This window comes from Dipodomys ordii, unplaced genomic scaffold (genome assembly GCF_000151885.1).
Source record: "Dipodomys ordii isolate 6190 unplaced genomic scaffold, Dord_2.0 Scaffold60, whole genome shotgun sequence".
NCBI lineage: Eukaryota > Metazoa > Chordata > Mammalia > Rodentia > Heteromyidae > Dipodomys > Dipodomys ordii.
The window spans coordinates 9,211,493-9,229,614 of NW_012267276.1; the positions used below are offsets into that span (position 1 = coordinate 9,211,493).

Sequence of the window (18,122 nt, forward strand, 5' to 3'; positions counted from 1 at the left end):
TGTTCTTGTGCCAGTACCAAGCTGTTTTGATTACTATGGCTTTATAGTAGAGTTTGAAATTTGGTATTGATATTCCTCCAGCAGTGTTCTTTCTGTTGAGGATCATTTTTGCTATTTGGGGTCTTTTATTGTTCCATATGAATTTTTGGATTGCCTCTTCTATTTCCTTGAAGAATGAGGTTGGAATTTTGATAGGTGTCACATTGAATTTGTAGATAGCCTTGGGAAGTATTGCCATTTTCATGATGTTGATATTTCCAATCCAGGAGCATGGGAGTTTTTGCCACTTTCTAAGTTCTGTTTTGATTTCCTCTTTCAAGTTTTTGAAGTTTTCATCATAGAGGTCCTTCAATTCTTTGGTTAAGTTAATTCCTAGGTATTTAATTTTTTGTGGGGCTATTACGAATGGAGTTGCTTTCCCAGTTTCAGCCAGTTTTCTCATTGTTGACATACAGAAATGGCTTTGAACCTTTATCTTCTAATCTCAGCCTCCTGAGTGGCTGGGATTACAGGTGTGAACCATGAGTTTAGTTGATGCCTTCCATCCAATCAGAATCCTCAGTATTTTAGAATTTGACTTTAGGAATATGGCTTGGTTTAAGCCACATTCTTTAATGCTGTGTGTATTTCCTTATGTCCTTTACCCAGTTGAGGGTTTAGTACATTCTTAGTGCTCTACTAGTTCATTAACTCTGCTAAATCTCAGTGTGTGTGTGTGTGTGTGTGTGTGTGAGAGAGAGAGAGAGAGAGAGAAAGAGAGAGAGAGAGAGTTACAGCCTCATGATACATCATCCTCCAAGCAGAATCTATGTTCTGTAACAATGGAAACTCTAGTATTGATACTCCCTCTCCCTTTCCCCACTCCTTGTCTCTTTTCCTCTCCCTCTCTCCTTCTCCCCTCCCCCTGCACTTCCTCAGTCAGTTGGGATAATTAAGCCCAGCACTGTGGGTGTGGCTAAGGACAGATGAGAATGCAAAGATGGCTCGAGCCCACTGGAGAACTCATGTGACATATGAGGACAAGTGGCAGAAACATAAACTCCAAAGCAGTTAACCTAAATGCTACCCTTTCCTTTGTGCTCAGAGTATAATCTGCCACATCTTCTCCCCAGCTTGAATGTGTCTTGGGACAGAGGGGTATATACAGTAGAGAATTCACATGAAGCCTGGAGAGTTGGAGAGGGAAAAGATGGAGGCAGGAATTAATCATTATTTTTGTGCCAGTACAGGAGCTTGAACTCAGGGCTGCATACACTCCCTTGACTTTTACACTCAAAGCTGGTGCCTTGAGCCACAGCTCCATTTCTGGTATTTTGGAGGTTAATTGGAGATAAGAGTCTCATCGACTTTGCTGTCTGGGCTATCTTTGAATGGAGATCCTCAGATCTCAGCCTCTGAGGAGCTAGGATTACAGGCCTGAGCTACCAGCACTTAGCTAGGATTTAGTATTTTGGTATTTATTTGACCCTGGATTTTTCCTGTCTTTTTACGTGGTCTTTGGGTAGTGAGTAGGAAATTCTGGGTAGATTTTAGTGGATATCATTACAGGGGTATGGTGGCGAAAAAAACTGCATGTGCATCATAGAAGTGACCTCAGGAGCCAGGCACTGGTAGCACAAGCCTGTAATCCTTGCTACTCATGAGGCTAAGATCTGAGGACTGCAGTTTGAAGCCTGCCAGGACAAGAAAGACTGAGATTCTTATTTCCACTTAACCAGTGAACAGCCAGAAGTAGAGCTGCAGCTCAAGTGGTAGAGTGTTAACCTTGGGCAAAAAAGCTAAGTGAGAGCACCCAGGTCCTAAATTCAAGCCAGAGAACTGGTACATGTGCTCATGCATGTGAAGGTGTGTGCGTGCACACACCCACATACACACACAAAATAAAAGAAGTGATAGCATGTTATATTGGCATATAGGCAGCATATACAATTAAATGTGCATATATTACTTATGTAAAAATTAACTTAAAAGAAAAAACTAACTTTAAATCAGTTCTTAGGTTTTAAAACCAGATGTCCTGGTAATCAACCTAAGTTCTTACAATGAATCCTTTATCTTTTTTGTAATTCAGGATGACAGTGACGTAGAATGGAAGTTTGCTCGTTCAAAGCTCTGGTTATCCTATTTTGACGATGGAAAAACCTTACCTCCACCCTTCAGTCTGGTCCCTAGCCCCAAATCTTTTGTGTATTTCATCATGAGGATCATGAACTTTTCCAAATGCAGAAGGAGAAGGCTACAGAAGGATCTGGAAATGGGAATGGGTAACTCAAAGTCAAGGGTAGGCATTGAAAACTCACCAAGACTTTAACATATGACTTGCTTTGTTTCTTCCTCCTTGTCTTTTAATGTTTGTTTGATAATTTTTAAGGGTGAACTTAGAAGAAGTTAACAATTAACTGTCCAACCCATGAGCGCATAGACTAATACTTAATACTTCTATCAAAAAGTCACTTAGTCTATGCCCTGCTTTTGGTCAGAAATTCCTGTAAACTGCTAGATCAAAAGCAAACAGAAAGTGTCCATAACTTGTTTAACAGAAAAGTTATTCTGGGAAACACTGTGTTTTTGTGTGTTCTGTGCTTCTCAGCTGTTATTCTGAAGTGGAATATTTTGAACTCTTTCCCTTGGTATATGTTTGGTTTTGCCACACCAAAGTCTTTTCTTTTTTGTAGGTACCTTTTCCTGGGCTTATCTTTCTTCCTTTACTATCATAAAATAGATATAGGCCTCACATCCTCACAGGGCTGTAAATACCCATTTTATAAATTATTCCTGAATGGTTTATCCTAGGGCTATACCAATTGAGTCAGGTATTAATTTTAACAAAGAAGGCAAGTTTCCTGTCACACTTTACTAGCATGAGCTTAGTTTACATAAATAGAATTGGTTTACAGAAGCCAGGCTCCAGTGGCTCCCACCCCCTAATCTCAGAAGGCTGAGATCTAAGGTTGAAGGTTCGATGCTAGCCCTGGTAGGAAAGTCAATGAGACTCTTATCTCCAATGAACTAGCAAAAAGCAAGAAATGGAGATGTGACTCAAGTGGTAGAGCACCAGACTTAGAGCAGAAAATCTAAGGGAGAGTGCAATGTGCTGAGTTCAAGCTCTGATAGGGCACGCGCACGCACGCACGCACGCATACACACACACACACACAAAATGCCATTTTACATAGAGCTGTTTAAATCTCCTTGGGCCTCTTTTTTTTCCCTTTATTTCTCCCTCCCTTCTTTTTTCTCACTTTCTTAATAGATGATATATAGGCAGATAGATAGATAGATAGGTAGGTAGATATTGTCTATCCGTATCTTTTTTCTCTTTTTTCTTTCTCTTTCTCTTCTTTCCCTTGCCTCTCTTTCTCTCTGCCTATCTATCTGTTGGTCTGTCCTGATCTCTCCTGTCTTTCCTTTCATTCCTTCTTTTCTTTGTCATGATCTTCCTAAGTTGCCAAGGCTGGTCTCCAATTTATGGTTTTCCAACCTTAGCCTCTCCAGTCTCTGGCCTTCTAGCCCTATGCCACTAAACCTGGCTAAACTTCTTTAATCTTATTCATAGTCATATAGACCATCTCCAATGTCAAATTTCGCTTTAAAAAAATGTTGAAGCTGGGCACTGGTGGCTCACACCTAGCTACTCAGTGGGCTGAGAGACCTGAGGATCGAGGTTCAAAGCCAGCCCGGACAGGAAAGTCCTTGAGACTCTTATCTCCGATAAACCACTAGAAAAACGGAAGTGGTGCTATGGCTCAAGTAGTAGAGCTCTAGCCTTGAGCTGAAGAACTGAGGGACAGCACCCAGGCCCAGAGTTCAAGCCCCACAACCGACACACACACACAAAAAAATGTTGGAGGATTTCTGGTTTCCTGGCTTCTTGTTGTTTGGAGGGAGAATGAGCCTCAGACATTTCCCACTAACCTGTACATGTATTTCAATCAGCCATCAGGTCCTGACCTCTAGTGACCAATAGGAAAATTTCACTCTCAGCTAAGGTTTTTCTCCAATCATACTAAACGAATTCCTTCCTATCAGAGCCTCTTGATTCCTCTCCAATATCCCACACCTTCCTGCATCGACTTGGCCGGGATTGGGGGATGGGGGGAGTGAACATATCTTTTTGAACAAGAAGTCCTGCTTTTGAACCACACCTTGTAGATGGCTTCTTGTCCATGAAGAAGAGGTCCTGTGCATACCCATGAAAAACAGACAGCGCCTTTGTGTTCGTGCTCATGCTCGGTGCTCACACTCTTAAGTCTTAAGAAGAGAAAACGAGAAAAGAAAACGAAACATTCTCTAGCCTAATTTTCTCCAAAGTTGTGGTCCTGGCTCCATATAAGGTCAGATGTGCCAAGTGGCGATGGCTCACACTTGTAATCCTTACTACTCAAGAGGCTATGATCCGAGGATAGTGGTTCAAAGCCATCCCTAGCAGGAAAGTCTGTGAAACTATGCATCTCTAATTAAACACCAAAAAGCTGGAAATGGAGGTGTGGCTCAAGTAGTAGAGTACCAGCCTTGAGCAGATAAAGCTAAGTAGGAGCATGAAACCCTGAGTTCAAGCCTCAGTTCCAGCCAGCTTGCACACGCACATGTGCACGAGCGCATGCGCACGCATACACACACACACACACACACACACACACACACACGTCCTGTATACTGTAGGCTTTGCAAAGATGTGATATTTGTATAGTGTTTTTTTTGCCAATCTTGGGGCTTGAACTCAGGGACTGGGTGCTGTCCCTGAGCTTCTTTTTGCTCAAGGCTAGCACTCTACCACTTGAGCCACAGCACCACTTCCAGCCTTTTCTGTTTATGTGGTACTGAGGAATCAAACCCAGGGCTTCATGTGTGCTACACAAGCACTCTATCACTAAGCCAAATTCCTAGCCCTGGATTGATATTTTAGGACTGTAAAATACCAGCTAGCACCATCCTAACTCAGAGTGAATTTTTGCTAAGTCTAGGACAAAAACTCAGGCTCAAGAACAGATTAAACCACTTCAGGGAAACTTGTACTTTTAGATGCCATGAGGATATTTTGATGAATTTATCAGATTCACAGGAAAATTTGTCTTTAGTATTATTCCCCTTTTAAATATACATTATTAATGGACAGTTCTATGACAGTCCATCTTGCTAGCATTTTGACAAGTGTGACCATATTTTTCCCATTCAATTTCCCTTTGGAAAAACATTAAATCATTTGTAAAACTTAGCTACCACACATGTTCCTCAGATTTGTTAACTTTAAAAAGGTTATCAAGGAAAATAGACTGTATTTCTAATTCCAAATAAATGTATTCTAATTTACTAGGTTAATTGTATTTTTTCCTAGTTAAACCTCTTCACTCAGTCTAACTCAAGAGTTTTTGAATCACACAGTTTCAACAGCATTCTCAACCAGCCAACACGCTATCAGGTAAGCATTCATTAGACAAATCTCTCTGAGAATCCGTGTGTGTGTGTGTGTGTGTGTGTGTGTGTGTGTGTGTGTGTGTGTGTGTGTGTGTGTAATGGGGTAGTCTTAAAATATACTAAAGGGATAGTACAGAACACAGAAAATAAGAAAATAGTATTCTTGTTCAGTCCTTTTTTAAAACGTTTTTTCATTGTAAAGATGATGTACAGAGGGATGAAGTACATTTCTTTTTGAACAGTCATCCCCCACTTCCCTCATTTTCTCCCAATTTTTTCCCTCCTGAACACCCCCCCTTCCTCAAGTTGTATAGTTCATTTTCAACATAGTGTCTAGTATCACTGCTGAATTAGTTCAGCCTTTGTCCCACCATTTCTGTGCTTTTCCTTCGTCCCCAAATCAGATAAACTTACATACAAGACAAAAGATACAGAAATCAAAAACAGAGACAAAGGGAAAATGACAAAAGAAAAATAAACACAAAAGGTAAAAATGAACAAAATAAAACCTCTTGTTTCACTTGGTGGAGGTCATTTTGATAAGCATCATGTAATATGATTATATGCACATAGCTACTGAGCCCTTGTGATCCTCTCCTAAGAATATCCTCCTTTGGTCTCACTGTGAATGTTTAGAGTCCTGTTAAGTTTATCATGTCCAAGTGTAATTTTTTTGCCTTTTACTATTAATTGGGTTTCCTTGTAGATTTATAGGCACATCCTAATGATAACAAATGAGGGGAAACTGTCCTTTATTGGGGTTTGGTTTGGTTTGGTTTTGATGAGGAAATTACCTTGGCAACATTGAAAGCAAAGTGTTCCTATAATTTTTCAAAGAACATTTGCATAAACCTTAAGCTGGAGAAAGAAGTGGGAGATACAATATGTTAAAATAATGCTCTCACAGTGTGGAGATCTGACACACCTCACAGGCTGTTTTTCAGGTGATTCATTTTCCAAATGATTGTTAGGCTGGTGTAGACTGCAGTCAGTACTGCTTCAAGATAGCTTTTGCTGTTGGATGGGACATTTGAAGACTCTTCTACATCTCAAAAGGGGTTATAAAGCTGGTAGCTCACACCTGTAATCCTAGCTACTCAGAAAGGCTGAGATCTGAGGGTCGTAGTTCGAAGCCAGCCCAGGCAGAAAAGTCCCTGAAACTCTTTATCTCCAACTAACCACTAAAAAACCGGAAGTGGCATTATGGCTTTAAGTGGTAGAGTGCTAGTTTTGAGCAAAAGAGCTCAGGAACAGCACCCAGGCCCTGAGGTCAAGCCCCATGACCAACAACAACAAAAAAGCGGTCAAAAAGAGTTCATATGGGGCTGAGAATGTGGCTTAGTGGTAGAGTGCTTGCCTAGCATGCATGAAGCCCTGGGTTCGATTCCATAGTACCACATACACAGGAAAAGCCAGAGTAGTGCTGTGGCTCAAGTGGTAGAGCACTAGCCTTGAGCTGAAGAGCTCAGGAACAGCACCCAGGCCCTGAGTTCAAGCCCCAAGACTGGCAAAAAAAAAAAAGAGGTCATACTTCCTTGTGATCAGAACTTTAGACTCTGATGTATATAAGGTGAAATGAGGTCCTGATGATGTTAACTAATGGTGACACTCATCTTCATACCATTTACCAGGAAATGGTGCAAAATTGATTGGCACACCGATTGGCACATCCTTATATTTGATGGATATATCAAGTAGAGAATAGAAATAAAGAATAGAAATGGAATATAGTCAGTATTTAATCCTGTATGTGAAATACTACTACCAATAATTGCATTTCAAACAAGTGCAAATGTACAGAATTGTCTGGTTAACATATTTGCATTTTAATTTTTAGCGATTATCAGTCCAATTTTGATGGAGCTTACACCAGTCTATACTCTTACAGTAAATGTATGGAAATGCCCATTTCCTGCTTAATTTACCAAAAATATGTTACCAACATGAGTACACAAATAGATAAATGAAAATGTTTTTATCTCCACATTTTTGTGTTGTGAACGAGTTTGATCTTTTTTTTTTTTGTCACTGTGGGGCTTGAACTCTGGGCCTGGATACTGTCCCTATGCTCTTCAACTCAAGACAAGAGCTCTATCGCTTGAGCCACAGCATCACTTCTGGTTTTCTAGTGGCTTATTGGAGATAAGAGGCTCACAGACTTTCCTGCCTGGGCTGGCTTTGAACCTCGATCCTCAGATCTCAGCTTCCTGGGTAGTTAGGATTACAGGCGTGAGCCACTGGCGCCCAGCCAAGTTTGATCTTCTTATGTGCAATATTCTTATGATTTAGCATATATTTGTTTTTCTTGATGGCTTTTATTAGCAATTAAGAGTTTTGTGTGTGTGTGTGTGTGTGTGTGTGTGTGTGTGTGTGTGCACTCATGCACATGCACGTGCTCTGATACTGGGGCTTGAACTTCTTAGATTTTTTGCTCAATTCTGGTGTTCTACCACTTGAACCACACCTCCACTTTTGTTTTTTATGGTTAATTGGAGATAAGAATCTCATGGACTTTCTTGCCTGGGTTGGCTTGGAACTACAGTCCTCAGATCTCAGCCTCCTGAGTAGCTGGGATTATAGGAGTGAGCCACTAGCTTCCAGCAAGAATAAATTTCTTTGAGTGTAATTAGGACTTACATTGTAACGAGTCAAAACACTTCAAAATAAATGATTTTTGCAGGGTATGAAATGTAAGCAACATACCATCTAGCATTTTCAGGAAGTATTTTAATGCATTAAGGACACTGGTTCAAATGAACAAATGATCGCTATTTGTAATTGAAAAATTAATGTAACTTCTATTTTTATGTGATATATTTTTACATGGTATGGGTGCCCATTGATTGGGCAGTCTAAATGAGCATTTATTCCTCATGCTTCTGAAAGCTAAATGTCCAAGATCAAGCCCCCTGCAGATTCAGTGTCCAGTGGGAGCCTGATTTTGGTTCACAGTCTCTCTTCTTGCTACCTCAACTCATGTTAGAAAAGGGTCAAGAATTTTTCCTTAGGGAGTGTGTGTGTGTGTGTGTGTGTGTGTGTGTGTGTGTGTGTGTGTGTGTGTGTGTGTACTGAATTCAGGGCCTGGACACTATTCCTTAGTATTTTGCTCAAGGCTGGCACTCTACCACATGAGAGCTACAGCTCTAACTTCTGGCTTTTTGGTGGTTAATTGGAAATTAGAGTTTCATGGACTTTCCTTCTGGGTCTGGCTTTAAACCACAATCTTCAGATCTCAGCCTCTTCAGTAGCTAGGATTTCAGGTGTGAGCCCCTGACACCTGGCTACTGGGGTCTCTTATAAAAGCACTCACCTGATTTGGCAGGACTCTAACTGATCACCTCATGAATAGCCTCACGGGGAGCGGAGCAGGGGTGTCAGGATCTTTGCATGAATTTGGCATTGACAAAACATTCAGTTTGTGACAATGGATATGAACTATAATTGTTGGATTGATACTGACTTTCACAAGTATGATCACAACAGGTAAGAATTAGCTTTCAAGCCAGGTACAGTGGTTCACATCTGTAATCCTAGCTACTCAGGAGGCTGAGATCTGAGGATCATGGTTCAAAGCCAGCCCAGTCAGGACAGTTCCTGAGACTCTTATCTCCAGTTCATCACCACGAAAGCCAGAAACAGACCTGTGGCTCAAATGGTAGAGCACTAGTTCTAAGCAAAAATTGCTCAGAGACAGCACCCAGGCCCTGAGTTCAAGGCCCAGGAAAGGCACTCATAATGATAATAATAATAATATTGATAACAATAATAAGCTTTCAATCAATTCTAGACTTTAGTTGACTAAATAGATTTCATTTTCCTTTAAAGGTTACATTTTCTTTTGCTTGATTTTGGGGTGTACAGGATGTAACTTACTGCTTTGTGGTTGCTAGATAAGGGCTGTACCACTGAGCTATAGCCCTGGCCAAAGCCTTCATACCCAGCTCTATTCATAGTACTTGTCCTGGCCTTTCAGGACATGATGCATAATCTTAGATTATAAGAATTCAAAGATATAGCTGGGCATTGGTGGCTCTGGCCTGGAATCCTAGCCACTCAGGAAGCTGAGAGCTGAGGGTCACAGTTTGAAACCAGCCCAGACTTCAGATATCCAAAGGAATTATCTGTGTCTCCAAGGATTGATCCATTCAAGTTGAGTCAGTGTTTGGGAGAGAAAGAAGGCTAAACACTGGTGGCTCATGCCTGGAGTCCTAGCAACTCAGAAGTGTGCAAGCTGAAGATTACAGCTTGAAACTAGACCAGGCAGAAAGTCCATAATTGTGTCCAATTAACCAGCCAAAACCAGGAAGTGGAGCTGTGGCTCAAGTGGTAGAGCACCAGCCTTGAGGGAAAAAGCCAAGTAAAAGAGAGAATGATCAGTCTGATACCAAAAAGAAAAGAAAGTGAAGAAAAAGGAAGCAAACACACAAGATGGCAATCTAGCTATGTAGTATAGATATGTTCACACACGAGGTAGAAATACAAACAGATACAGTGACATACAAGTAAATGGTATGGAAACCCAGAGCCCAGAAAAGCCCAGTAGATCTTTGATAGTCAATCAGGTAGAAGTAAACTTATTCTCTGTTGTTCCAAAGAATAAAACTTGGCGTTTGCTGGGAAATTGATAGAACTGAGGGGAAAAGATTGTGTTAAGTGAAATAAGCCATGCCCAGAGAGATAAAGGACACGTTTTATTTCATAGATAGAAGTTAGATTTGATTTATAAATAGATATGTAGACATACATAGGATCATGCATACGTATACCCAACCATATTACTAAAATATAGTATACACAGGGGAGGATTCCAATCATGTAACTCCTTTAAACAACTGACCTATAGTCTAACAAAATGAATACCAGGAAGCTAGAACTTGAGTGTCAGTGGGGTGAGGCCAACAGGAGGGGGCAGATGAATAAAAAGAGAAGGTAGGTAGATGTATTCATAATAGACGATGTGCATGTGTGAAAATGGAACAAGGAAAATTGAGGGGATGGGTGAGGTTGGAGAGATGGGGGAGATGATGGAAGGAATGACATTGACCAAGACACATTGTACTCAAACTGACGAGTTGACTTGAAACCCCTTTGTACAATTACTTAAGGATTTAAAAAAAGAAAGAAAGAAATGACAGTGAATCAGATTACTTAGCACAAAGGGGTTGTTTTCGAACAGTTACAGTTATCCACAATGGATGAAGCCAGCTGTATGGGGGACAGTAACAGCACATTGATCCACAGGTGTTTCTATGGGGATGGTGTCCCAATACCTGTCACGTGTCTCATGAGGGGAGGCATGAAAGGATGAAAAAGGGTGCCTCCTCAGATCCCTTCCCTCCAGGAAAATGTACTCTGTATTTTTTTAGTTCCGGATGTTTGTCCCAACCCATCTCATTAGTTTCATTTACACTTTTTCAACTGCTGAAATTCATAGCACCAAACCTACTCAGGACAAAGTTGTTTCTCTGTGGATTTAGTAAGGCAATTAATGTAAAATAGCAGATTGAGTAGTTAACAATAGTTCATTGGATTTGAATCAGGGAAACAGAAACAAATGAAAAGTTTTGATACTTGGGGAAGGAAGGCTTTCAACTCCCTCCCTCCCTCCCTCCCTCCCTTTCTTCCTTCCTTCCTTCCTTCCTTCCTTCCTTCCTTCCTTCCTTCCTTCCTTCCTTCCTTCCTTCCTTCTTTCCTTCCTTCTTCCTTTTTGATGCTAGCCTGAAGCTATTGCTTAACTTTTTCTGCCCAAGGCTGGTGGCCCTCTACTTTGGACTTTCTGTGATAAATTGGAAGTCTCAAGGACTTTCCTGACTTGGCTGACTTCAAGAGGTGAAGATCCTCAGATCTCACCCCCCTGAGTAACTAGAATTACCGGTGTAAGCCACTGGCTCCAAGTAGAACCACCCACATCCTACTTTTTCTCCCAGTCTTGATATGGAGTTGAACATAAATTTAGGTTTATTTGCAAAACAACTAACTAGGGTCTTTGCCTAGTTACCACTCAAGTTATGGGGGAGGGGGGTTCCTAGATCCTGGACAGGGACCATCTATAGTCTATGCTATAAAGTCACAATTCCTTTCTTAAAGGATGATTCACAGGCCCATACAAAAAATCTAGAGAATTCCTGAAGGTTTGTAGAATGCAGAAAGTTATCTATAGACTATTGATGTCTTAGTTAGAAATTTGACCAAGAACAACAAAAGATGAATCTGTTATTAGTCAATTTAAGTTTTTGGTACTGATTAATGAGAAAATCAGCTGGAGTTGAAGGTAAAATGTTAAATGGGGGCTGGGGCTGTGTACTAGTAACTCATGCCTGTAATCCTACCTACTCAGGAGACTGTGGCCTGAGAATCCTGGGTTAAAGCCAGCCCACACAGGAAAGTCAGTGAGGCTCTTATTACAAAAGCTGCAAGTGGAGCTGTGACTCAAATGGTAGATTGCAAGCCTTCAGTGAAAAAACTCAGGGACAGCCACAGGCCCTGAGTTTAAGCCTCAAGACTGGCATGAATGGATGAATGAATGAATGAAATGAAAAAGACAGGACTTGACACTTGATTCTGCTTTTCCAGCAGAGTTCCAAAAGATAATATAACAGAGCTCTGTAAAGAATGCATTTTCTTAGAGTCTGCTTTAACATAAAACTTTCATAGGGTATATATTAAGTTCAAAGCACTAAATATTGAAAGGGAAACATTTAAGCCTAAAATCATAATCTTCCCTGAGTATTTAAAGATGAATATTCATTTCTATTTTCCCTTCAGTGAAAGAATTTACTATGAATGGATTTTTCTAGGAAACTTGAGCCCCCTATTAATTTTCCTACTGGTACTAAATATAAAATTACACAGGCCATTTTAAAACATGCTTTTAGATAACAATATATTAATACCTTAGATTGTATTGCACCTGATTGTGGGTGATAATATCTTCAACTTCAAATATCACTATCAACAGCTGACCTGTAATCCTAGCTACTTAGGAGGCTGAGATTTGAGGATCATGGTCAAGGCCAGCCTGGGCAGGAAAGTCCTTAAGACTCTTTATCTGCAAGTAATCAGCAAAAAAGTCAGAAGTGGAGCTGTGGCTCAGGTGGTAGAGCACTTGTGTTGAGTAAAAAAGCTAAGCAAGAGGATGAGGCCCTGAATTCAACTCCCCAGTATTGGCACCAAAAATAAATAAACAAATAAGTTTCTCATCAACATGTGGTATTACCAGTTTAAATATTTTGCCAGCTACAAAACAAGTTCCAAGGTTCTAATCTTTGTGTTTTTGTTTTTAGATTTACCTGTTCTTGAGATTTATAAGAAAAGTTTCACATTTTATGAGATCTTCCACATGTGGAACTTTTCATTCAACTTTTCATTGTGCTTCTAAGATTCCTCCACACTGTCACCTGTGACTCTGGTTCATTAATACGACTAATATGCACACGAATACACCCTCTGACTGTCCTGTGGTGTGTTTGTCTGTTCTGTGTATATTTGTTTAGACTGTTGCCAGGTTTTGCCATTTGGTTCATGGTGGCTTGTGACTTGTTAAATTTCTTGGGTCACTTGTACATTTTCTCCAGGATCCCCACAATGAGTGGACTTGCCACATGAAAGGCTGTGTCCATGCTCAACGTGAGAAGATAACGCCAGGTTGTTTGTGAAGTAGTGTATTTCTTTATACTTGTGTCAAAACAGTGAAGAAAGTCCCTGGATGGGGCTTCCATATTATGATTCAAGTATCTTTCCTAAACATGGCATTGTCAAATTGATTTATTGTTACCTTTATTAAATATAAAATTTTCTGCCAGGCATTGGTGGCTTAAAGCTTGTAATCCTAGATACTCAGGTGGCTGAGATCTGAGATTCAAAGCCAGCCTGGGCTGGCTCCAATTAACCACTTAAAAACTGGAAGTGGAGCTGTTGTGAGCTAGCCTTGCACAAAGAAAGCTCAGGGACAGGACCCAGGCCCAGAGGTCAAACCCCATAACCAATAAAAAAATCCCTTGCTTTGGTCATAATTTATGTTTTCCCAACAGAAAAGTATGAGATTACATTATTTCATAAATTTGTAGATTATTCACATTTTATTTCTGTGAAATCCTTGTGTATCATTTGCCCATCTTAAAAAACTTGGTTGAGTTTTTTCCTTATTCAGTGAAAGTTCTATATTTGCGTCCTTTTTTTTTTTTTTTTTTGCTGGTCCTTGGGCTTGAACTATGGGCCTGAGTGCTATCTCTAAGCTCCTTTTTGCTCAAGGCTAGCACTGTACCACTTGAGCCACAGCACCACTTCCAGCTTTTTTCTGTGATTAATATGAAATAAGAGTCTCACAGACTTTCCTACACAGGCTGGCTTTGAACTATAGTCCTCAGATCTCAGCTTCCTGAGCAGCTAGGGTTACTGGCATGAGCCACCAGTGCCCAATACATTGGCAAGTATTGCCAATATTATTTCCTGTAATGTGGCTTGCTTTTTTTACTTTCATTATGGAATGTTTATAAATGCAACTTCTAGGTTGATGAAATTGGTCAGTCTTTTCTATTGTAATTAGAATTTTTACCTTTTTTAAACATCCATCTTTTCTATGAAGTAAATATGTTCGCCTTTACTTTCTCATAAAAAGTTGTAAAAGCTATTTTTCATATTTAAAGTCTTCACATTTTGTATTTCTGGCATGAGGACTCAAATGTAGGCTTTTCTATATAAAGAAACAATTATTCTATAAGAATGTTTATTTAAGCTGGGTGCTGGTGGCTCATGCCTATAATCCTAGCTACTCAGGAGGCTGAGATCTGAGGATCACGGTTCAAAGCCAGCCCAGGCAGGAAAGTCCATGAGACTCTTTTTTTTTTTTGTCCATGAGACTCTTAAATAAACCAGTCAGAAAAAGCCAAAAGTGGTGCTGTGGCTCAAGTGGTAGAGTGCTAGCCTTGAGCACAAGGGTCTGGGGACAGCTCCTCGGCTCAGAGTTCAAGCCCTGGGACTGGACAAAAATTAATAAAATAAAAAAAATAAATAAAGGCTTGTCTTCCCTGTACTAGCTACTATACAGAACTGCAGGGCTCTTTGGATACAAGAACCAGGTTCTCATTGGCTCCTTAGTAACATACTCATTTGCTTTCATCCAATAGCAGATAATGAAAAGACTTATCAAGCGCTATGTTCTGAAAGCACAAGTTGACAAAGAAAATGATGAAGTTAATGAAGGTAAGAATCTCTAGTTGAGAAACATTTTTTTCATAATTAATCTAAGGAGCATGGAAAACATCACATTGAAACACACTTTTAAAAAATCCATGCCTAGGGCTGGGAAGGTGGCTCAGTGGTAGAGCACTTGCCTTGCATGCCTGAGGCTCTGGGTTCGAGTCCTCAGCACCACATAAGCAAAAAGAAAAAAGCCGGAAGTGGCGCTGTGGATCAAATGGTAGAGCACTAGCCTTGAGCTGAAGAGCAGAGGGACAGCGCCCAGACCCAGAGTTCAGGCCTCACAACCTCACCCCCCCCCAAAAAAAAAAATCCATGCCTAGTGCCAGTGCTCATGTCTGTAATCCTAGTTAGTCAGGAGGCTGAGATCTGAAGATCTCTGTTCAAAGCCAGCCCTGGCAGCACAGTCATGAGACTCCTATATCTCCAGTTAACCACCAAAAAGCATGAAGTGGATTTGTGGCTCAGTGGGTAGACTAGCAAAAATCTTAGGCACAGTTCCCAGGCCCTAAGTGCAAGCCTCAGGAACCAGCATGCATCCATGCATCCACACACACACACCTTTCTGACAAAAAGAGATTGGTAGTCACAATCCATTTTTAGTACGGTTCTGTAATGCTAACATTTTTCCAGCAATGGGGGCAAAAGTACTGTTTATTAAACTATATAGAATCATGCATGTCTTAAGAAAAAAACTCCACTTTGTTGTACAAATATTGAATACATTTTTTTCCTTGGCTCTCTGTGCATGGATTGCTAACAGGACTTGAACTCAGGGTCTCAGCACCATCCCTGAATTTTTTCCTTAAGGCTGGCACTTAGCTATTTAAACCACAGCTCAATTTCTAGCACCGTGTTGCTGAACTGGAGATGAGTCTTACAGACTTTCCTGTCCAAGCTGGTTTTTGAACTGTAATCTTTAGATCACAGCTTCCTGTGTAGCTACAACTATAGGTATAAGCTGCCAGCATTTGGCACAGATAGTTTATTTTTAATCATTTCAAAGGCAAACAGTTGAAGAAATTGCCTTGGAAGAGTTTATGAAGCAAAGGTACTAAAATTGTAGGAATTTCACTTTGTTCTTTTCTAAATCTGAAGAGCAGACCACCAATTGTATGTTATATATGTTTGATCCAAATACTCCAGGTGAATTAAAAGAAATCAAGCAAGATATCTCCAGCCTTCGATATGAACTTTTGGAGGACAAGAGCCAGGCCACAGAGGAATTAGCCATTCTAATTCATAAACTCAGCGAGAAACTGAATCCGGGCATGCTCAGGTGTGAGTGATGTCATAAACTGTGCTACGGCTATGACTACAGCACAAATGTGGGCAATAATATTTCTAAGAATGAGATACTTGAAAAAAAACACCTATGGTATACATTTTGTAGTACTACCTACCTTCCATCCTGTGAATCTTTCAGAATTAGGTCTTAATGGTTTTACAATTTTATCACATGAAAATACATTTTCATTGTCTCAACATTTTGAAAGACCCACCATTGTATTTAAAATCCTAACGTTAAGCTGTTATGACAGGGACCATGTCTTTCTCATCTTTGTATCTCCAGCATTTAGTACAGTGCCTGGTACACAGTAGGTGCTCAATAAATGTTGTTGGAAATGAACTGAACTGCCAATAAAATATAAATAAAAAGATGATTGCTATGTAGCAGACCTTCCCTTATCCAAGCACTGAGGAAGTGTGGGTTTGTTTGTTTGTGCTTTTGTTTATGTTCTGTTTTTACTAGAAACTGAAGAAATTTTATCCCAACTCTGACATGGTGAGATTTTCTTAGAATTTTAGGCATGAACTTTGTTGTTAGTCTCATTAAATGCCAAGTAAGAAATTTAACAATGATTGAATAGAATATATGAGTACATATTGTTTCATAAAATTGCTGAAAAACAACACATTAAAGACTTTTCTACAATATATATTTGTTTACTTTATACTTTAAGCTTTTGTCTGTTATTGTTCTGGAATGCAAATTTAATCAGTGGTCCAATTTTTTTCTTTTCATTTTCAAATAGTTGTATACGGGGTGAGGTCTGTTTAATATGTCCATTTATGTGTACAATTCATTGTTTTTCTTGTTATTCCAATACTGGGGCTTGAGTTTAGAGCCTCATACTCTTGCTTGACTTTTTCACTCAAGGCTGATGCTTTACCTCTTGAGCCACAGTTCCACTTCTGGCTTTTTGTTGAACTGGAAATAGTTTAAAGGACTTTCCTGCCTGGCATGGCTTGGAATTGTGATCCTCACAGCTTAGCCTTGTGGTAGTTGGGATTACAGGTGTGAGCTACTGAGCCCAGCCTTGCAGCCTAGGTTTTCTATTACATTTTTCTTTCATGGCTTTGGGGTATTAATAGAGAAAGAGGAGGTGATGACAAGTGTACTGCCAATGGCGTTCATGGTCCCTGATTCTCATTCTTTCCCTCTAGGAGTTTCACTCAAGAGATCACTAAATCATTTCTAGAAAATTCACCCTGAGATATAGGTATACATGTGATAGTAGAGAGGGAATGTGAGGATTAGTATAATGGATTGCTGTCAGAAATAATAATCCTTGGAGGTTAAAGAGAGTTATGAGGCGTGGTGTAGCACACGCCTATAATCCTATAATCTGGTAGGCAGAGGCAGAATTGCAAGTTCTAGACTAGTCTTGCTTACCTAGTGATATCCTGTCTCAAAAAGAACTTGTCTGGCATGCCAAAGGCTCTGGATTTGCTCTCCAGCACCACAAATCATTTTTTTTTCTGGTCGTGGGGCCTGAACTCTGGGCCTGGGCGCTGTCCCTGAGCTCTTCAGCTCAAGGCTAGTGCTCTACCACTTGAGCCACAGCGCCACTTCCGGCTTTTTGCTTATGTGGTGCTGAGGAATCGAACCCAGGGCCTCAGGCAGGCAAGGCAAGCACTCTACCACTGAGCCACCTTCCCAGCCCAAATCATTTTTTTTTAAAGTATCTCTGAGTAAGTCTTTGGACTTCTCCTGCTGCTGTGCTGCTGCTGCTGCTCCTCCTCTTTTCTTTTCTTTTTCTTTTTTGTCAGTCAGGGTTGAACTCTGGGCCTCGGCACTGTCCCTGAGCTCTTCAGTACAAGGCTAGTGCTCTACCACATTGATCCACAGTGCCACTTCGGGTTTTCTGGTGGTTAATTGGAGATAAGAGTCTCATGGATTTTCCTGCCCAGGCTGGCTTTGAACCGGCATCCTCAGATCTCAGCCTCCTGAGTAGCTAGGATTACAGGCGTGAGCCATTGGCATCTGGCTAGTCTTTGGACTTTCAAAGAACAAAAGTGTCACCTCTTAGGTGGTTTGATTCAATTATTTACCTCTGAGGCCAACACAGGACTGTCAGACTAAAAAAAGAATTTTCTCCATTATTTGAAAAATTGATCAAAGTTGTGCCAGCTTCTAAGTCAGGCAGTGTTTTTCATGTGTACTTTGCCTTCATTACAACATCACAATGTCAGTCTCTCAGCCTTCAGATCACTACATACTTATG

At 40.4% G+C, this 18,122-nt stretch overlaps 1 protein-coding gene across 6 annotated transcripts in view; it reads left to right on the top strand.

The window, feature by feature from the left end:
• Positions 1-16,452, top strand: part of Trpc3 (transient receptor potential cation channel, subfamily C, member 3) — a 44,664-nt gene extending 28,212 nt beyond the window's left edge. For 3 of the 6 annotated variants that reach the window (XM_013022119.1, XM_013022123.1, XM_013022124.1), the window contains 4 exons: positions 2,072-2,281; positions 5,336-5,419; positions 14,541-14,616; positions 15,760-16,452. In XM_013022119.1, coding sequence (XP_012877573.1) covers positions 2,072-2,281; positions 5,336-5,419; positions 14,541-14,616; positions 15,760-15,902 — 513 coding nt within the window. In that variant the 3' untranslated portion in view covers positions 15,903-16,452. The remainder of the gene's footprint in view (positions 1-2,071; positions 2,282-5,335; positions 5,420-14,540; positions 14,617-15,759) is intronic. The other 3 variants (XM_013022120.1, XM_013022122.1, XM_013022121.1) reach the window with 3 other exon arrangements.
• The last annotated feature ends 1,670 nt before the right edge of the window (positions 16,453-18,122 follow it).